Here is a 23,404-nt window from a genome sequence, read left to right as displayed (position 1 = left end):
AATTTGAAGACTATATCTCGTGTTTAAGAAGAAAAAAAAACATTTTACATTTTTATTTTTGATGAACGCTGTCATTTATTTACTCTCTCTCTCACTTTGTCTTTACCTTCTTTTTTGTTAGATGCAGTCAAACTCTCTCCCTTACACATACTTTTTCTTTACTTTTTTTGTTAGATGCTGTCAAACACACTCTCTCTCTCCCTGACACACACACACACACACATACATCAACACACAACTTATCTCTCTCCCTCATACACACACACATTCACTTGACTATGGCAACAAGGGACTTACTCATGTTAGCAACTTTCAAAATTGGTAAAAGTAATGGTTGAAAATAGATTTTTACCGATATCCACGGGTGCCTCGGGAAAAAATAAGTTGACAAAACCCAGATAGGGTGGTGACAAATGTCCTCCTAAAATTGGAGTGACATGTGTGCTAATTTGTGGATGTGCATAAACTACATTCATGTACACACACACATCCTGCCTCATATATACAGATAAAGTTATTCTTATGTCGGCATTTTACTCCTCTCACTTCAATACTGGCCAGTAATACCTCTCTCAACTTGTTTAATTTTTTAATTCTTTAAAAAATATATTTGTAATTTATATATTTTTTATTCATATTCTTATTTTTTCTATTTAATATGACTTATAATATGTATTCTTAACTTTGATTTGTTAATGATAATAATAACAATAAGATAAATAGCCTGAGGACACACTGGTAGATTTATGCATTAGGTATAGCCTTTATAAACTCCCCACCAGCACAGAAACACATGAAGCGTTCATTAAAAATATCTTCTTCCTCCACAGACTAATAACAGGTAAGTTATATAAGAAGTTTTCAAATAATTTTATTGTATTTTATAGTAGGTTTTTTACATGCTTATATTATTTTATTGGATATAACTTTCTATGTGTATTCCATACAATAAGGTTATCCTGAAATAGGAGTTTGGTTCTATTGGTAAAATCTCAAATTTGTAATAATATAAATATATGTGTTTGAGTGTGTGTGTGCATGCGTGCGTGCGTATGCGTGTATGCATGTGTGGCTTGTGTGGTAAAACGCTTGCTTCCTAACTACATGGTTCAATCCTACTGTGCGGCACCTTGGGCAAACATCATCTACTATAGCCACGGGCCAACAAAAGCCTTGTGAATGGATTTGGTAGACAGAAACTGAAAGAAACATGTTATACATACACACAGATATATATATATATATATATATATATATATATATATATATATATATACATACACACACACATATATATATAAATATATATGTATATATTTGTGTGTGTCTGTGTGTCCTCCATTACCACTTGAACAGTCTTGATGCGTTTACATCTTCCTCCCCCTCCACTCCATGACATAGTGGTTCAGCAAAAAGACACCGGTAGAATATAAAGTAACTAGGCTTACAAAGAATAACTCTTGGGGGTTCAATTTCTTCAGCTAAAACTCTTTAAGGCTGTGTTCCAGCATGGCCAGTGTCAAATGAGTGAAACATGTAAAAGTGTATATATACATATATACACACACACATACATATATATATGACACACAAGAAACACATAGGGAGGAGTATACCAAGGTGGATTGTGACAAAAAAGAGGAAACAGCACTGAGATCTGTAATGATGTGGGGCTGGAATTTTAAAAAATATATAATAATCAGAAAAAAAATTAGAATTAATTAGAAATTAATTGGAAGTTAATTATAAAATTAAATTAAACAGATTCTGTGAGATAAACATCATCTGCATCGCATTGGGACATCGTGGCAGGGGAACTTGAAACGGTGCCGATGGTTGATATATCTTCTACATCTGCTTTGTCGAAAGTACCACCTTCTGCAGAAAAGAAAAACAGAAACAAAATAATAATAATAATAATCTTAATAATAATAATAATAATAATAATAATAATAATAATAATAATAATAATAATAGATACCCTGATTCTGTACCAGGCAGTGGCTCTCATGGCTTCTGATCTTAACTGATTTGAAGTGTTATCATGTACATTGTTTTTGTCTTGGTATAAAAGATGGACTACAGTAAATCATCATCATTGTTTAATGTCCACATTCCATGCTGGCATGCGTTGGACAGTTTGACTGAGGACTGGTGAGCCAGAGACTGCACCAGGCTCCAATTTGATCTGGCAAAGTTTCTACAGCTGGATGCCCTTCCTAATGCCAACCACTCGAGAGTGCTTTTATGTGCCACTTGCATGAGGACCAGTCAGGCAGTTCTGGCAATGACCATGCTCAAAAGATGTTTTTACGTGCTACCTGCATGGAAGCCAGTTTGGCGGCACTGGCAACAACCATGTTCGAATGTTGTTTTCAACGTGCCACTGGCACAAGTGCCGATCAGGCAATACTGTCATCAGCCATGTCAGCAATTTTGATTTGTTTACACTTGCCTCAATAGGTCTTTGCAAGCAAAGTTCATTGTCCAATGAATGAGGGATACTCATAAGTGGGTCAGATATACACCACATTTGGATGTGGTTTTAACGTTCCACTGGCACGAATGCCAATCAGGCGGTACTGTCATTGGCTAAGTCAGCGATTTTGATTTGGATATACTCAATACCACAGATTTACTTGTCAGTTGTTTGACCTTAACCAGTTAACCTGAACCTCAGTGGCTGACGATATGTGCACCTCTGATCACGAGCAGAAGTAGTTGGGGAGCATCATAGCCACATGTTGAGAGGAAGTCTTTGGGGTTTGAATAATTCACTTATGGAAACACAAGTGTTTTGTTCAACATCTTTAAACAACCTTTATTCAAGGAGCTTTTGAGTGGAACAAGCTACTTGACCCGAAAAAAATTCTAACTGGGCCCCTCCTGCAAGGTCATGTGCTGTTTATCTAGATGTGAGATCACCATGTTGCGCACATTGTTGTAATGCATGTGCCTGGTGTACCCTTATCAGAAAGGTAGTCATGATGGGTATACAATTTGATCGCATGCACTGCTCTCTCACTCAATAATAATAATAATAGAGTGAAATAACGAGGTGGTGGAGTGGGGGGAAGTGAGCCAAATTATTATTATTATCAGGAGTGGCTGTGTGGTAAGTAGCTTGCTTACCAACCACATGGTTCTGGGTTCAGTCCCACTGTGTGGAAACGTGGGCAAATGTCTTCTACAATAGCCTCAGATCGATCAAAGACTTGTGAGTGGATTTGGTAGGCGGAAACTGAAAGAAACCCATCGTATATATATATATATATATATATATATATATATATATATATATACATATATCCAAAGTACCTTGGATCGCAGAATGGCCTGCTGTACTTATCTTGGATTGTAGGGCAACCTGCTGTGCTTGAGGAGACCTATTGAGTCAAGGATTTTCATCGATGCCTCCACCAAATTTGGAGGTGGTCTAATGAATGGGACCTGTGTCTGAACGTGTCAAAGTGCTGTCATCTGCCTGTTGGCTCTCCTCCTGATTTCGAGCCGGGTCATCTGCTGCTGGAGAGGACCGATCAGGTAAAGGACCTGGGTATCTTGGTGGATTCCTCCTTTTCGCCTTTGGCCCAGTGCGTCCATGCTGCCAACAAAGCACGCGGAATTCTGTTCTTGATTCGACGGTCATTCGGAATGCTCACAGCAGCCATATTCCTACCGCTCTATGTCACGCTGGTGAGACCCATATTGGAGTACTGGATTCAAGCCTCTTCTCCTTATCTCCTCAAAGACATACAGCATCTCGAAAGAGACCAGAAGCTGGCTACCCACATGGTTCATGGTCTCAAGAATTTGTCTTATGAAGAAAGGCTGAAGACGCTCGACCTTTATTCTATAGAAAAACGCCACCGCCGTGGTGGTCTCATTCTCGCTCACAACATCATAAGCGGAAAGTGTAACCTCTCGAAAGAGCTGTTCTTCACTCCTGCTCCAGAGCGTCGGCTGCAGGGTCATTCTGAAAAGCTCTATCTGTGATGATTTCATCTCAATCGAAGGAGAGGGGCTTTCTCCATCCGGGTTGCGGATACGTGGAATAAGCTGCCAGACAAGATGGTGAAGATGCCGACAACCGCTTTCTTCAAAGTCTCCCTTGACCACAAGTGGCCTGAACTCTTTACATGAACACCACCCTGTACATAACTCCATGTCCCCTTGCTTTTTGAGCCAAAAAATTAACTAACTAACTAACTAAGTACATCAACATCAAATAAATATCAAATGGAAATTGTAGTTGGATACCTGTGCCGGTGGCACGTAAAAAGCACCATCTGAATGTGGCCAATGCCAGCGCCACCTTAACTGGCTTCCATGCAGGTGGCACGTAAAAAGCACCAACTGATTGTGGCCGTTGTCAGCCTCCCCTGGCACCTGTGCCGGTGGCACATAAAATGAACCCACTACACTCACGGAGTGGTTGGCATTAGGAAGGGCATTCAGCTGTAGAAACACTGGCACCTTGGGCAAGTGTCTTCTACTATAGCCTCAGGCCGACCTAAGTCTTGTGAGTGTATTTGGTAGACTGAAACTGAAAGAAGCCCGTCGTATATATATATATATATATATATATATATATATATATATATATATATATAAGTTAATCCAAACATGAAAACACAAAGAGAAAACAACAAAAGGACGTGGAACAAGTATAGTGTTATTAGACACTCAGGAAAGGAAAGAAAGGAGGATTTAATGTTTCGAGCAGAGCTCCTTGTCAGAAACATAGAAAAAGGAAAGATCCAAGGAAGTGAAGACAGAGGGAAAAAAAATCGCCATAAATATATATATTCAGTGGAGGAACATGGTCTAGTGGTCAGAGCAGCGGACTCGCGGTCGAGGGATCGCGGGTTTGAATCTCAGACCGGGCAATGTGTGTGTTTATGAGCGAAACACCTAAGCTCCATGCGGAATGTCCAACCCATGCTAGCATGGAAAACGGACGTTAAATGATGATGATGATTCCCTATGACAGATCACTAGCCACTACACATTCTTTATTTTCTTTCCTTGTCTCTTTCTGTGTTCCTTTCTGTGGAAGAGCGTAGGCTCGAAACATTAAAGACTTTTTCAATTCCCAAGCGTTATACTAATACATCTGTTTGTTGTCTACACCACTTGTCTTCATCTTTTGTTTTTTTTTGTGAATTCTCCCTATATATATATATAGATATGTATGTATGTGTTTGTGAGTCTGTGTTTGTCCCCCTCCCCCGAACTTAGCAGTCCAGCAAAAAAGAATCAATAGAATAAGTAGTAGGCTTACAAAGAATAAGTCCTGCGGTCAATTTACTCGACTAAAAGGTGGTGCCCTGGCATGGACACAGTCAAATGACCAAAAAGAATAAAAGAAAAATATCATCATCATCATCAGTAGTAGTAGTAGTAGTAGTAGTAGTAGTATTTCTTCTTTCGATTGTCATTTCCATTTCTGGCAAAGTGCCTTCTCAACACCTAGGGTTAAGAAACTTGCGGTATTGGTCTAGTCTCCACTCTACCTTGGGCCTTTAGAAGGATTATTATTTTTATTACTATTATTATTATTATTATTGAGTGAGAGAGAAATGCATGCCATCAAACCAACACTGGGGTATAAATATATGAAGCTCTGTATACCCATCAAGGCTACCGGTCTGATAAGGGTACACAAGGCACATGCATCACAACTACATGGGTGCAACATGGTGATCTCATATCAAGATAAACAGCATATGACCTTGCAGATGGGGCCCAGTAAGAATTTTCTTCAGGTCGAGTAGCCCATCCCACTCAAAAGGTCCTTGAATAAGAGTTGTTTAAAGATGTTGAACAAAACACTCGTGTTTCCATAAGGGAATTACTCAAACCCCAAACAGGTATAAACAGTAGCTGCATGACCATGTGAAGTATATTTACAAATACTGATCGGGCACAGAAAGTGTGTCAATAACCAGCTGGAGAAGATGTTCTCCTGGGGCTACAAGCTACAGTAGCATCCACCCTTAGTCGTTAGCCACATTTAGTGGCAAATATACTTCACATTGTCGTGCAGCTACTGTTTATACCTCATTCAGAGATTTATTATTGCTTGTTTACACTTTTTCAAGATCAGTGACTTCTCGTTGCTCCAAAATGGATATATGTATTTGCATTGGGACCCCTTCGCATCAAAGACCTGTGATTGTCATGCGCTGACGATGGGTAAATACTCAGAAACACGGGTGCGTGCATATCACGTCAGGTCGACGATGGGAAGGATGGCTTCCCTTTGCAAATACTGATAAGGCACAGAAAGTGTGTCAATAGCCAGCTGGAGAAGATGTTTTCCTGGGGCTACAAGCTACAGCAGCATCCAACCTTAGTGGTTAGTCACATTTAGTGGCAAATATACTTCATATACCTTGTTCAGTGAATAATAATAATAATAATGATTTATTTCTTTTTTGCCCACAGGGGGCTAAACATAGAGGGGACAAACAAGGAAATTATGTCGATTACATCGATCCACAGTGATTAACTGGTACTTATTCAATCGACCCTGAAAGGATGAAAGGCAAAGTTGACCTTGGTAGAATTTGAACTCAGAACGTAATGGCAGACAAAACTAATAATAATCACCATCATCATCACCACCACCATCACAATCATCATCATCATCATCACCATCACACTCATCACCACTATCACCACCATCACCATCATCACCATCACCATTATCATCATCATCACCACTACTACTATCATCATCACCTCCATCATCATCACCATTATCACCACCATCACTGTCACCATCATTATCACCACCACCGTCACGATCATCAATGTTTCGACTGGGTTCTAGTGAGCCAGTAAACTGCACCAGTCCACTATCTGATCTGGCAGTGTTTCTAAAGCTGGATGCCCTTCCTAACACCAACCACTCAGAGAGTGTAGTGCCAGAAGAGCTGGCATCGAACACGATCGGATGGTGTTTTTGACATGCCACCGGCACAGGGGCCAGAGAAGCTGGTATCGACCACGATCGGATGGTGATTTTTACTTACCACCGGCATGGAAGCCAGTCAAAGCAGTAATGGCATCAGCCACGTTTGGATGGTGCTTTTTACGTGCCACCGGCACAAGCTCATCATCATCATTATCATTGTTTAACATTCATTTTCCATGTTGGCATGAGTTGGACAGTTCGACTGGGGTCTGGTCAGCCAGGTGGCTGCACCAGGCCCCACTTTGATCTGGCAGTGTTTCTACAGCTGGATGCCCTTCCTAACACCATCCACTCTGAAAGTGTAGTGTGTGCTTTTTTACATACCACTGGCACAGGTGCCAGCAAGGCTGGCATCGACCATTATTGGATGGTGCTTTTTATGTGCCAGTGGGACAGAAACCAGTCAAAGTGGAACTGGCATTGGCCACATTTGGAAGGTACTTTTTACGTGCCATCAGCACAGGGGCCAGGGGAGCTGGAATCAACCATGATTGGATGGGGCTTTTTACGTGCCACCGGCATGGAAGCCAGTCAAAGTGGCACTGGCATCGGCCACATTCAGATGGTGCTTTTTACGTGCCACCAGCACAGGAGCCAAAATTGCTGGCATCGACCACGATCGGAGGGCACTTTTTATGTGCCACCAGCACAAAGCCAGTCAAAGCGGCACTGGCATCGACCACGTTTGGACAGTGCTTTTTACGTGCTACCGTCATGGGGTTCACAAAGAATAGAGCCCTCGCTATAAAGGATATACATTGATGAAAGAGATAAAAGAAAGATTGAGTTAGAGCTTGAAATGTTTCTGGCATCAACATCATTTAACATCCATGTTCCATGCAAGCCGGGTACAAGACTACCCTAAGCTACTATGTCTGTTTTAGCATGTTTTTTACAGCTAGATACCCTTCCTAACATCAACCACCAAGCAGAGGTCAGTTTTGGCAAAGGTTTTGTAGTTGGAGGCCTTAGTGCTTTTTATGTGGCCTCAGCACAGGTGAGGTCAGTTTTGGTAAAGTTTTTACAGTTTGAGGCCTTTCCTAACACCAACACCAAGAAGAGCAGGTTTAGTGTTTTTTACGTGGCACCAGAACAGGTGAGGTCAGTTTTGGCAAAGTTTTTAAAGTTGAAGGCTTTTCTTAACACCAACCACCAGGCAGAACAGAATTGATGCTTTTTACATGACATCAGCACAGGTGATGTCAGTTTTGGCAAAGTTTTTAAAGTTGAAGGCTTTTCTTAACACCAACCACCAGGCAGAACAGAATTGATGCTTTTTACATGACATCAGCACAGGTGAGGTCAGTTTTGGCAAAGTTTTTACAGGTAGAGGCCTTTCCTAACACCAACCACCAGCCAGAGCAGGCTTGGGGCTTTTCACATGGCCTCAGCACAGGTGAGGTCAGTTTTGGAATGATTTTTACAGCTAGATTCCTTTCTAAATGCCAACAACTTTACAGTGTGGACTGGATGCTTTTTACATGATACCTTCACTGGCAGGGTCACCAAGTAACTTGCAAGACAAAGAATTTTTGAGAGGAGATGAGGCATTGGATGGAGGATGGGACCTTGTGTCAAATGACGAAAGGTTAGAGTGTGACAGAGAGACAGGGTGACAGAAACAGTTGTCTTGCTGTTTAGGAAATACACGGTTACCCGGTCATAGAGACAGATGGAGATTAATTTCCTAATTAAAGTTTACTCTTACAGCTGACCAATTGGAACAAACTAAATGGGATATATTTTTTGAGTTTCTTCTAACCTCTCTCATAGCAGAAGACAAGAGAGGAGGTCCTTTCATACGAACATGAAGTGGGAGCTGATAGATGGCAGTCAATGTTGAAGTAGTGAACGATATATGGATGATGAGAAATACTAGTACATCTAGGAGCAGAGATGAAAATATAGGCGGATTTCAAGAACAGGTAACAGAAAGAAGTGGGAAAGGTTTACCTCGGAGACTTGTAGGTCCTCCACAATCTCTATGTGGAGACTCAAGCATGGCCTCGGCAATGTGTTCGCGCAAGCGGTCGTCATCTTCTTCGCTGTTTTCCGTATTTCCTCGGGGGAGTCGTGATAATTCGGATTCTGTCCAATAGCCGTAGACATCGCTAAGATGTGGAGACTGCTCGAAGCTTCCTGGGTTATCAAATATTAAAAAATAACACAGAAAATATTATGTTTTTCAGAAAACTGACAAGAAAATATTTTAGGTTGTCAAGAAAGTTCTTGTGGTTTTTAACCTTTCAATTCAGATGCACATATCACGGCTCAAACAAAACTTTATTAATTCAAATAAACATCATCAGAATCAACACACTTTTGCCAATGCTGAAAAAGTTTATTTATGCCAGTAGCATAAAAAACCTGCATTCTGGTAGCAATGAAGTCGTTGAAGGCATGTTTGGCATCGTCTTGGTTTTTGAAGCATTTTTCATGCAGAAAGTTATCGAGATGCTTGAAAAGTAGGTAAGAGATCTGGTGAGTATGGTGGATGAGGCAGAGTTTCATAGCCCAATTCGTTCAACTTATGCAGGGTCAGTTGTGATGACGTGCGGCAAGCGTTATCCTGGAGAAAAATTGGTCCTTTTCTATTGACCAATGCTGGCCGTTGTTGTCAGAGTTTCTTAAGCATTTCATCCATTTGCTGACAGTACTTCTCTGCCATAATGGTTTCGCCTGGATCCCAAAAAACTGTGATGGATGAGACCAGCTGCAGACCACCAAACAGTCACCATGACATTCTTTTGGTGCAACTTTGGCTTTGGGAAGTGCCATGGAGCTTCGTCAGTGTCCAACCACTGAGCTGAGTGCCGCTGGTTGTTGTAAAGAATCCACTTCTCATCGCAAGTCACAATCCGTTTTTTTTTAAGCCCGTTTTTCGCTCTATCTAATCATATTACTGTTTTTCTTTTTCAATAATTAGGCCATTTTTTCCAAAACGTTGAATAACAACATGGACAAAAAGCAAATTTGCACGATATGGTTTCATGCAGTCAGTTTGGATGATGTGGCTGTAAAACCTGGTCTATTTAAGCATTCGACTTCTTTGGGCACACTTACGTTAAAAAACAATTTTAGAATGACTTTTTTTAATGTCAAAACGCTAAAAAACAAAACACACACACACACATTTGTATATATGTATACATACATATATGTATACATACATACATATATATATATATATATATATATATACATACATACATACATACATACATATGTATACATACATACATACATATATATATATATGTATACATACATACATACATATATATGTATACATACATATATGTATACATACATACATACATATATATATATGTATACATACATACATACATACATATATATATATGTATACATACATACATACATATATATATGTATACATACATACATACATATATATGTATACATACATACATATATAAGCTTGTGTGTGTATTTATCATAGGATTGGTCGTTTTTTAAGGTTCCGATTTCATCTTTGGCAAGCGGTATTTTTACCCTTCTTTTATTCAAATATTTAATATTATACCTATTAAGGTAGAAGTCTTGCTAATCACCTCATTGTTGCTGTTTTTAATAGTGATAATGATTTCATCTAGTTGCAAAGGTGTGTGTATATATATATATATATATACACACACACGCACACACATACATCACACATACATGGGTATATGTGTATATACATATACATATACACACACATACATAGGTATATGTGTATATACATATACATATACACACATACATATGTATATGTGTATATGTACATATACCTATACACATACATATATGTGTATATACATACATATATATATATATATATATAAAAACATATATATATACACACACACATATATAAACACACACACACATATATATATATATATACATATATAATTTATTATATAATTATGTATGTATATATATATATATATATATATATATATATATATAATAAATTGAATTATTCTCGATATATATATATGTCATTTAGAGATAGAAGTTCCCATGCAATTCATCAAATCCTAATATACATTACACCATATCATAGAATTTTATTTTAATATTTACTATTTCAGTTCCAAATTTCACTTCTATGCATGCTTCATGATGTGCGTTTAACGTTTACAAGACCCTCAGTCTTTTTCAGAAATATGTCTTAACTGCAACCCCAATCATCAGAACTCTCCATAACTTATTTATAATTCCATAACTATTCCTATATTTTTATATTTTATCAGTTACAAATGTAACTAACAAGCAAACATGCAGGTATGCAAATAAAATTCGCCGAACCTTGCTGTGCAAGCCAAAATTTAATTAATTAAAAATCTAAAATTTTAAGACTAAAATCAAACATGGCTTATGCCTAGGAACATACATAAAAATTGATAATATGTAGGTATGAAGAAAACCATAATATAATAATGAAAAGAGTATATAATATAGTAATAATAAAATAAAGTGACAAAGAAATATATATTCGAATAAATTCTATAGATAAAAGTGGACGTAAACAAATACGAATGAATGACAAAATGCAAAAAGTATAAAAGGATATATAATGAAATATACGGAGAAAAGATTTAAAAATGATAAAATATAATAATCTTAATTTAAAAGATTATTATGATATGGTGTGATGTATATTAGAATTTGATGAATTGCATCGGGGACTTCTATCTCTAAATGATATATATTTCTTTATCGAGAATAATTCTATTTTATTTGAATACTTGTGATGCCAGAATTTTTATTCCCTAATTGATATATAAATAAAATATATATATATATATATACATATATATACATATATATATATTTAAGTAGGTGAATGAATTATCCTAGTATTGATAATTCGGTTAATCGATATCTGGGTAGCAAATTCACGTCAGAAAACACGGTTGAAGCTACATGCCAAGGGCATAAACCCCATGTTCTTCTGTGGTAATTTGTGTGTTTTTTTGTTCGTCTTGAGGCTGATAGAGGTTCCTTGTCTTTCTTGATGAGAAGACGGCATAATGCACCCTTTATTCCTTTGGAATTAAGAGTATGCAGTCTTCGAAACATGTGTTGAGAGTAAAGGAATTTTGTTAAAATCTTCATTCGACTCCATTCTTTCATTTATTCATATATATATATATATATATATATATATATATATATATTTATATATAGAGGGCATTATACATACATGCCAGAAGGCATTATACATACATGCCAAACGCTAAGAGGGACAATTAGTCATTTCTACCAAAAATATTACTAATCCCACCGAATGCAATTTTTCAAAGTAAGACATTTAAAAAAATATAGACCTGTATCACAGTGATTTCATACTTACGTACTCATCAGCATATGTATAATGCCCTCTATATATAAATTAATATGTTCAATAAGAAATAATTATTTTCGAAATTTTTTCTCTTATGAGGTTTTTACGCTATCTACCTGACAATTTCTTGTTAAGTTTTCCTTATCAAGTAGTTGTCCTTAATTGCTAAATTTTTATTCCGAAAAAACTTTTCCTCTCCCGAAATGCAATTCGTAAAAGTTTGCCATTTATCCGGATGTAATATATGTAAACTCACCCATGTGCTTCGTTGATGTCGAGCAGTTAGCTGATCGGCTTAAGCGGGGCAGGGTCGTTGTTTATTTATAATACATTCAGGCCTGCTGATGAGTACGTAAGTATGAAATCACTGTGATACAGGTCTATATTTTTTTAAATGTCTTACTTTGAAAAATTGCATTCGGTGGGATTAGTAATATTTTTGGTAGAAATGACTAATTGTCCCTCTTAGCGTTTGGCATGTATGTATAATGCCTTCTGGCATGTATGTATAATGCCCTCTATATATAAATTAATATGTTCAATAAGAAATAATTATTTTCGAAATTTTTTCTCTTATGAGGTTTTTACGCTATCTACCTGACAATTTCTTGTTAAGTTTTCCTTATTAAGTAGTTGTCCTTAATTGCTATATATATATATATATATATACATGTATATATAACAATCAAAATCAAATCATATATCAGAAAGCAGGGGTTAAGTGACCCATCTGTTCGTGTCCGCTGTCAGCCTCGTCTGGCACCCGTGCCGGTGATACGTAAAAGCACCATTCGCTCATGGCCGTTTGCCAGCTCTGCCTGGCCCCGTGTCGGTGGCACGTAAAAGCACCATCCGTTCGTGTTCGTTGCCAGCCTCGCCTGGCCCCGTGCCGGTGACACGTAAAAGCACCGTCCGTTCGTGGCCGTTGGCCAGCTCTGTCTGGCCCCGTGTCGGTGGCACGTAAAAGCACCATCCGTTCGTGGCCATTTGCCAGCTCTGTCTGGCCCCGTGTCGGTGGCACGTAAAAGCACCTTCTGTCCGTGTCCGTTGCCAGCCTCGGCTGGCCCCCGTGCCGGTGACACGTAAAAGCACCGTCCGCTCGTGGCCGTTTGCCAGCTCTGTCTGGCAACCGTGTCGGTGGCACGTAAAAGCACCATCTGTTCGCGTCCGTTGCCAGCCTCAGCTGGCCCCCGTGCCGGTGACACGTAAAAGCACCATCCGCTCGTGGCCGTTTGCCAGCTCTGTCTGGCAACCGTGTCGGTGGCACGTAAAAGCACCATCTGTTCGCGTCCGTTGCCAGCCTCGGCTGGCCCCCGTGCCGGTGACACACAAAAGCACCGTCCGCTCATGGCCGTTTGCCAGCTCTGTCTGGCAACCGTGTCGGTGGCACGTAAAAGCACCATCCGTCCGCATCCGTTGCCAGCCTCGGCTGGCCCCCGTGCCGGTGACATGTAAAAGCACCGTCCGTTCGTGGCCGGTTGCCAGCTCTGTCTGGCCCCGTGTCGGTGGCACGTAAAAGCACCATCCGTTCGTGTCCGTTGCCAGCATCGCCTGGCCCCGAGCCGGTGACACGTAAAAGCACCATCCGTTCGTGGCCGTTCACCAGCTCTGTCTGGCACCTGTGCAGGTGGCACGTAAAAAACACCCACTACACTCGCAGAGTGGTTGGCGTTAGGAAGGGCATCCAGCCGTAGAAACACTGCCAGATCTGACTGGGCCTGACGAAGCCTTCCAGCTTCACAGACCCCAGTTGACCCGTCCAACCCATGCTAGCATGGAAAACGGACGCTAAACGATGATGATGATGATGATGATATATATATATATATATATATATATATATATATATATATATATATATATATATATATATATAGATAGATAGATATACATATATATATATCATATATATATACATATCTATATATATATCATATATATACAAATTGAGATAGGGGTTGTGAGTGTAACCCTCTATGGAATAACATATATCCAATATACTGCCAGTAAAGCACCCAATAAAGTTAATACATAAATGCTAAGAATTGCGATGCAATTAATTCATTTATTGTATTATATGGGCGATAATGAGATACTCATATCTACATGGCTGAAACAGCTGTAAGATCTAGTTTATAATTATATTTATTTATATGTATTGTATTTATTGTATCATATTACTCATTGATGTGCACTGTTTTGTTCTGTATTATTGTGTTTGATCTTGATGTTCCTATGTAGTTGGTTAATAAATTATGTGAATGGGTATTATCTGGTAGTTGATTATTGATTAAAGTGTATTCCTCCATTTTCTTATTTTGTATATCATATATATATATATATATATATACTTATGTATATACACGTGTATATATACATATATACATATGTATATGTATGTGTGTATATATATGTATGTATCTATGTGTGTATATATATATGTGTTTGTGTGTGTGTGTGTGTGCGTTCATGTGCTATTGTGTCCCCCACCCCTGCTGCCACCCAATTATTGCTCATCAACTCGACAATCAGCATTGGTTTATTTTTGTCCTTCACCTGCGCCCACAGTCAAAACAACTGACACGAGTAGAAAACTAGAATTAACTTACCAGCTTCTATTAGCAATGGTGAAGATGTCGACCCTCGGTTCGTCGGCATCGTGTTGTCACACCCCGACGACCTTCGGTAAGCTGGCCTCGTGTTTGGCATTGCAACAGGACTTGATCGTGCGGGCTGGATCCTAGCAACACAAAATGCACATGACATGAATACATAATTAATTGGATGCAAATTTATTGTACAAATTATTATTAGGTTGTCAAGAAAGTTCTTTCTAATTTTAAATTTTGGTTTTAAATTACGTATTTTCCAATTAATTTTCATTAAATTAATTTGACTTTATATATCATTTTAAAGCCCATTTTTCACTATCTAATCGTGTTACTTTTTTCCTAATTAGGCCATTTTTTCCTGGAAAGTTGAATATAACATGGACAAAAAGCAAATTCACACAATTTTCTTATTCCAGTTCAAGCTAGGCCATAAAGCTGCTGAAACAGCTCACAATATCAACGATGCATTTGGCCCAGGAACCACTAATGAATGTACAGCACAATGGTGGTTCAAGAAATTTCATAGCGATGATGAGTCTTGAAGAAGAGAAGCACAGTGGTCAGCCATTGGATGTTGACAACATTCAACTAAGATCTCTAGTCGAAGCCAATCCACGCACAACTGTTCGAGAGCTTGCTTCTGAATTAGACGTAACGTATACGACAATTTCCAACCACTTGAAAGAGATTGGAAAAACAAAAATACTTGAGAAATCGGTGCCACACGAACTGAACGACAACCAAAAAAAAAACGCCGTTTTGAATTGTCATCTTCCATTCTTGTACGCATCAAGAACAACCCATTTCTCAACCGAATTATGATTTGCGATGAAAAGTAGATTCCTTACGACAACCGGCAATGCTCAGCTCAGTGGTTGGATGCCGACGAAGCTCCACGGCACTTCTCAAAACCAAATTGCACCAAAAGAACATCATGGTGACTGTTCGGTGGTCTGCAGCTGGTCTCATCCATCACAGCTTTTTGGATCCAGGCGAAATCATTACAGCAGAGAAGTACTGTCAGCAAATTGATGAAATGCATAAGAAACTCCAACAACGACAGCAGCATTGTTCAATAGAAAAGGACCAATTCTTCTCCACGACAACGCTCAGCTGCACGTTGCACAACTGACCCTGCATAAGTTGAACGAATTGAGCCACGAAACTCTGCCTCATCTGCCATACTCACCAGACCTCTCGCCTATTGACTACCACTTTTTCAAGCATCTTGTCAACTTCCTGTGTGAGAAATGTTTCAAAAACCAAGACGATGCTAAACACATTTTCAACGACTTCATCGCCACCAGTATGCAGGATTTTTTACGCTACTGGCATAAATAAACTTGTTTCATGTTGGCAAAAGTGTGTTGATTGTGATGATGTTTATTTCAATTAATAGAGTTTTGTTTGAGCAGAGATATGTGCATCTGAATTGAAAGGTTAAAAATCGCAAGAACTTTCTTGACAACCTAATACGAGGGTTAATCAAAAAGTAATGCCATTTTGTTTAGGATAAGTATAATTACCAACACAGGAAAATGTATCATACATCAAAATGAAGCTGGTCCTCTGTGGATCACATCCCTACTTCTCAACATAGTTACTGTTTCTCTCAATAGCAATGTTCCACCATTGAATGAAAGCATGTATCCCTGCTCCGTAAAATTCTGTTGACTGTTTTTTGAGCCACTTCTTCACTAGTTTTCACTTTCTTGTCACTGGAATAATGTTTGCGTCTGAAACCCTCTTTCACGGGCCTCAAGAGATGATAGTCCAGTGGCAAGGAAGTGAATGAGAACCCAGGTTCGAAATTTCCCCAAGATACCTGAGGAAAGCTGGAAGGTATATCAGCCAAAACGTGTTAACAACAAACAAGCTGAGGACAAATATCTGTCAAATGTAAATAAGGTAAATAATGTATATTTCACGATGTTGTGCAGCTACTGTCCATACCTCGCTCACAGATTTGTTATTGCTTGTTTACACTTTTCTGAGATCAGTGACTTTTTGTCACTGGAAAAAGTATATATATTTTTGCATAGGGAACCACTTCATATCGACAACTTGTGATTGTCACACACTGATGATGGGTCAATACCCAGAAACTCTGGTCCATGTGTATCATGTCAGGTTGGTGATGGTAACGATGACTTCCCTTGGCAAATACTGATAGGGCACAGAAAGTGTGTCAATAGCCTGCTGGAGGAGATGTCTTCCTGGGGCTACAAGCTACAGTAGCATCATCTTTTAAGGGTTAGCCACATTTAAGTGGCAAATATACTTCACGATGTCATGCAGCTACTGTTTATACATCACTCAGAGATTTATTATTGCTAGAAATATATCACTTACGTTAAACTCTGCAAATCATAAAGATCTTCACCACTCATTTCAGAACAGTATTGTGATTCAGGATTCTGTGAGAGCAGTGCTGATGAATTTGATGAAAGGACTGTGGTAAAATGACTGTTCTGGTATGTTTTAAATGAGAACTGTGGCCCCATCCATAGACGGCGATGTGGACCCGCATGTGTAATCATTTCAACCTGGAAATATATATATAGATGTAAAATTATTTGTTATTGTAGTAAAATTGGTATATTGAATAATGTTACACTGATGAGAGAGCAAGAACTCCTGAAATGTGTATATATACTCCATTATTTCAAGGAACCATCTTCAATTTTATTGTCTGTCAAGTTTTCTATGGTGAAGCATTTCTTAGATATCACCCATTGATAACAGCTTAGATATTACCCATTGATAAACAGCTAGAAACACGTCTGGGAATCCAACAGAAACAGCACTGGACAGATATGGTATTTTTACACCGTTTTACCATAAGAGAAATTTTTTTTTCTCCACATGAAACATGTGGAAGGGGTAGAGCCAAGAAAATGTGTGACGAAGCAGTGAGAAGCGATCTACAGATGTTGGGACTAACAGAAGTGATGACAGGAGAGTGAGACTCCTGGAAAACAGTTTCCTGTGCTTGAAAACCCTAACCCTAAGTAAAAGCATGGTATGCATCAGATGTAGTGTGCAAGAAAGAAGACTGTGCTGGTATGGCCAAGTAATGTGTATGAAAGAGGACAATGGCATCAAGAGGTGCCAATCTCTAATTATAGAGGGAACGTGTGGGAGGTTGTAATGGACGAAGGTTTGTGTCACATAGCCAGCTAGAGGTGATGGCCTCTTGGAGCTAATCAACGGCAGCATTCGTTCTATTTTCCTGGACTGCCATGTTAGCTTGGCAATGACTATTAATAGTAGCATTGCTGTTGATGATTAAAACCCATCAAGGCAGTGTCCCAGCATGGCTAGTCTAATGATTGAAACACATCAAAGCTAAACAGAAAATAATGATGAGTCTACAAACCTGTGGAAGCCATATTTCATCTGTATCTTCTTTATTGCACTGCTCAGAAGAGAGGCTGTCTTTCGAATCATGACGTGTGACCTGGCAAGGCTCTGCATAATCTATGAAATTAAAATAAAAAACACATTATAAATTTCAGACTGAAAGAGTAATTTCTAAGATAATAGGGTGTGGGAATTTGGTCATGTGGTAACTTCGTTATGCTAAGATACTAGATGTCTTAGTGGAAGGTGTTTCAGTCCCATGTAACTGCATTGCCAACTTTCTTCTCCCTGTAACTCAGCGGTTCGGCAAAAGAGACCGATAGAATAAGTACTAGGCTTACAAAGAATAAGTACTGGAGTCGATTTATTCGACTAAAGGCGGTGCTCCAGCATGGCTGCAGTCAAATGACTGAAACAAGTAAAAGAGTCTGGGCAAAGTTCGCAGAACTTCTTTGTTAGTAACTAAAGGCATCCTCAGAGTGAAAGGCAGGTTCTATGATGCTTGTGTACATACAGCTATGCTACGTGGCAGTGAAACTGGCTTCAATTAAAGAGAACTTGAGAAGGCTTGAAAGAAATGAAACTAGCATGCTCTGCTGGATGGGTAATGTCAGTGTGCATGCACAACAGAGTGTAAATGATTTAAGAGGAAAATCTAGGGATACTAGGCATCAGATGTTGTGTGTAAGAGGGAAAATTGTGCTGGTATGACCATGTAATGTGTATGATTGTGGACAGTTGTGTAAAGACGTGCCAAGCTTTAAGTGTGAAGTGTACCTGTGAAAGGGGTAGACCCAGGAAGAAGTTGGTAACAAAGGGCCTCATCCTCAGAGTGAAAGGCAGGTTGTATGATGCCTGTGTACATACAGCTGTTACATAGTAGTGAAACATAGGCTATGATTTCAGAGGACTTGCAATGGTTTAAAAGTGTAGTTAGTACAATAAGAACAGGCTGGCCAAAGTTCAGAGTGCTTCTACATTTGTTAGTAACTAAAGGCCTCATCCTCAGAGTGAAATGCAGGTTTATGATGCCTGTGTACATAAAGCTATGTTAGATGGCAGTGAAATGTGGGCTTTGAGTATAGAGGGCTCATGAAAGCTTGAAATAAAGGAAGCTAACATGCTCTGCTGGATGGTTATGTCAGTGTACATGCATGACAGAGTGTAAATGATTTAAGAGGAAAACTGGCTATGCAAAGCATCAGATGTGTGCAAGAAGTAAGATTACGTTGCTATGGCTTCATAATGCTTATAAATGAGGACAGCCGCATAAAGAAGCGCCAAGCTGTAATTGTGGAGGGTAGATGTAGAAGGGGTAGATACAGGAAGACATTAGTAACTAAAGCTCTCTCCCTCAGAGGGAGTGGCAGATTGTATGATGCCTGTTTTATGTACAACTATATTACATGGCAGTGAAACTACAGAGGACTTGCAAAGGCTTGAACAGAATGAAGCTAGCATGATCGGCTGGATAGGTAATGTCAGTATGTGGATATGACAGAGTGTAAGAGATTTGAGAAAGAAACTGGGTATACATGCTGAGCTGAGACCCCCTTCGGTCATGACTGACCATGGGATTGCACCGATAAAGTTACCCTCCTAGGAACAAGTCCGGGCAAAGTTGTTTATTGAAGACCAGCAGTCGCCTATGCATACTGGCCACCCCTCTCCATGCCACCAGTGTTATCCAAAGGAAAGGCAAAGGGCCGATACAGCTTGGCACCTGTGACATTGCAACTCATTTCTACAGCTGAGAGAACTGGAACAACGTGAAGTAAGTGTCCTGCTCAAGAACACAACATGCAGCCTGGTCTGGGATTCAAACTAAACCTCATGATCATAAGCTGAACAGTCTAACAACTGAGCCATGCGCCTTCACAAGGGGGATACACAGCATCAGATGTGTGCAAGTTAGAAGACTGCACTAGTATGTTCATGTAATTGTGGAGGATACCTATAGAAAAGGTAGACCCAGGAAGATAGTAACTTAGGGCCTCATCCTCAGAGTGAAAAGCTTGTTGCATTATGCCTGTGCACACACAGATATATTAAATAGCAGTGAAATGTGGGTTTTGAGAATAGAGGACCTGTGAAGGCTTGAAAGAAATGAAGCTAGCATTTTAAAACTTGGTGTATTGATGTAGTTTTCACATTGAATCTCAGGAGATATTTAACTTTTTCCTGAAAAACTTTTTTAAATAGTTACAGAGGTTTAAAGTTTGAATGTTTTTAACCAATCAAAAACCATGCTATGGAAGCTGTCAATTTGTGTAGGATTGCACAAATTAACATTCTGAAAATAGCTTGAGTTTTAATATGAAACTGTAAGCAAATCAAATTCTATTCTAAATCAAAATCGCTGATGTGGCCGATGACAGTACCGCCTGATTGGCACTCATGCTAGTGGGATGTTAAAAACACATGCAAAGGTGGGGTGCAATTGGCCCACTTATGAGTACCCCTCATTCATTGGACAATGAACTTTGCTTGCAAAGACCTATTGAGGCAAGTGACAAATCAAAATCGCAGACGTGGCTAGTGACAGTACCGCCTGATTGGCACACACAGATGCCACTTGAACGTTAAAAGCACATCCAAGCGAGGGGTGTAACAAGCCCACTTATGAAAACCCCTCATTCATTGGACAATGAACTTTGCTTGCAAAGACCTATTGAGGCAAGTGTAAACAAAGCAAAATCGCTGACGTGGCCGATGACAGTACAGCCTGATTGGCACTCATGCCAGTGGAATGTTGAGAGCACATCCAAGTGTGATCGTTGCCAGGGCCACGGATTGGCTCCTGTGCTGGTGACACATGAAAAGCACCATTTGAGCATGATCATCGCCAGTGTCACCTTACCGGCACATGAAAAACAACATTCAAGTGTGGTCGTTGCCATTGCCACTAGACTAGCTCCAGTGCAGGTAGCACGTAAAAACACCTTTTGAGCCTAGTCATTGCCAGAACCACCTTACTAGCCCTTGTGCCGGTGGGACATAAAAGCACCCACTACACCCTCAGAGTGGTTAGCCTTAGGAAGGGCATTAGGAAGAGTATGGAGACAGGAAAAGCCCCCAGCCCATCAGGGATCATCGCAGAGGTGGTCAAAATATCTGGCGGTGTTGGCTATAGCTTAGTCACCCGTATAGTTAACCAGATGATACACGAAGGAGTCATACCCAATGACTGATGTAGCAGCATAATAGTCAACTGCTACAAAGGTAAAGGTGACGCCCTAGATACAAATAATTACAGAGGTATTAAGCTGTTGGATCAGGTAATGAAGGTTACAGAGAGGGTCATAGCCCAACTGATTAGGGAGAGAGTCAACTTGGATGCGATGCAATTTGGTTTTGTGCCAGGGAAAAGCACCACTGATGCCATATTTTTGGTAAGACAGCTGCAGGAGAAATACCTAGCCAAAGATAAGCCCCTGCACCTGGCTTTCGTTGACATGGAGAAAGCCTTTGACAGGGTCCCCCGATCCCTTATCTGGTGGTCAATGAGGAAACTAGGGATAGATGAATGGTTAGTGAGGGCTGTGCAAGCTATGTACAGGGATGCTGTCAGTAAGGCGAGGGTTGACAACGAGTACAGTGAAGAATTCCGGGTAGAGGTAGGGGTTCACCAAGGTTCAGTCCTCAGCCCCCTCCTATTTATCATAGTCCTCCAAGCAATAACAGAGGAATTCAAGACAGGATGCCCCTGGGAGCTTCTCTATGCTGACGACCTTGCTTTAATTGCTGAGTCACAATCAGAACTAGAGGAGAAGTTTTGGGTGTGGAAGCAAGGATTTGAATCAAAAGGCCTTAGAGTTGTAGCAATATTGTTTTCTTCATTGCTATCTTCACTGTTTGAGAAAAATATTAAGACTGATCTCGTTTGAGATTACAAACATCTTTGGCTAGTTTAACCATGTTGTGTCCACTATTTTGATTGGTTAGCATCTAAGCGCAGTCTGTCTCTATACTTACTTCGCGCCAGTGTGTAAACTGACCAATCACGGCTTTCGGATAGGACTTTTCATTTGAGCCATCTTAACTCTTTAAATAGGCTGATCATATCACGATTCACATCTTTTGGCTTAAGACCTTTTAAGGTCTTAGTCGGAGACCACACAGAGCTTACTCAACCATGTTCCAGTTCGAAAGGCAGACGACAACCAAGCAAAACATAATATGAAGACGCTATTGTAAACCAAGCGACAGACATAACGTCATAACCAACATCGTCTCCATCTACAAAGATTCAACTGTACACGAGATAAATACAGATTCAACTCATGCTGTTAGTGTGAAAATCTCACCACGGAAAAACAGTTGCAGTATATATATCTGGAAGAATATCTGTATCAAGAGAAAAATATGCACAACAAGTGACTTAACTAATCTCCGCTCCGAGACTCAAATCTTGTATAGAACTCATTATTGTGTACTACATGAACTGGTAAAATAACTCTAAAGTAACTCCATTTAAACTCAAAATGTTGAGACTTCTCTCATGCTCTGTTGTATTTGCATAAACCTTACTTCTGTACTTTTGTCGCACACACGAACACATAGACACAAATATATTAAGCAGGCATTCATGACACAACACTAGGCTAATAAAAACAAATCACTTTGTACACTGTGAAATAAATATATCTTCTCTTTATAAAAGTAGAACGGTTTTTGGCGTTCCTTTATACATTTACTTTGGTACTGTATATTAAACATGTATTATGGCTTATGTAACCTTATGTTATGTTATGTTGGGATGCGGCTGGACGCTGTTGAACAAGAGGAGAAACATGTCACCGAAACTCCCTCTCGTGCGGTCGTATTCTAACATAGAGTCAACCTAGCTAAAACCAAAGTCCTAATAAGTAGGAAGGCAGACAAACCACAAATCTCTTTAGGTAGGTAGAAACTCCATGAGATGTACCCAGTGTAAGCTATGGACACATAAAAGGTGCAGCAATATCAAAGGAAGGCTAACTGGGAAGATAGCTTTTGTATGTGGCAGATGCTCAGGAGAAATAAACACAGAAAATGTGCAGAGAACAACTTCTGCCAAATTCCAGGGAGAAAAACTAGAAGTAGTTGATA

At 39.5% G+C, this 23,404-nt stretch overlaps 1 protein-coding gene across 1 annotated transcript in view; it reads right to left on the bottom strand.

The window, feature by feature from the left end:
- Window positions 1-1,225: 1,225 nt before the first annotated feature.
- Window positions 1,226-23,404, bottom strand: part of LOC115209481 (breast carcinoma-amplified sequence 3) — a 72,808-nt gene continuing 50,629 nt past the window's right edge. The window contains exons 14-18 of the mRNA XM_036501653.1: window positions 18,330-18,430; window positions 17,303-17,496; window positions 14,948-15,078; window positions 8,936-9,121; window positions 1,226-1,878 (exon numbers count right to left, since the gene is read on the bottom strand). Coding sequence (XP_036357546.1) covers window positions 1,757-1,878; window positions 8,936-9,121; window positions 14,948-15,078; window positions 17,303-17,496; window positions 18,330-18,430 — 734 coding nt within the window. The 3' untranslated portion in view covers window positions 1,226-1,756. The remainder of the gene's footprint in view (window positions 1,879-8,935; window positions 9,122-14,947; window positions 15,079-17,302; window positions 17,497-18,329; window positions 18,431-23,404) is intronic.

Source organism: Octopus sinensis, linkage group LG3, assembly GCF_006345805.1.
Source record: "Octopus sinensis linkage group LG3, ASM634580v1, whole genome shotgun sequence".
Taxonomy (NCBI): domain Eukaryota; kingdom Metazoa; phylum Mollusca; class Cephalopoda; order Octopoda; family Octopodidae; genus Octopus; species Octopus sinensis.
The sequence above is the reverse complement of the archived record's forward strand: the minus strand, read 5'-3'. Positions and strand labels throughout refer to the sequence as shown.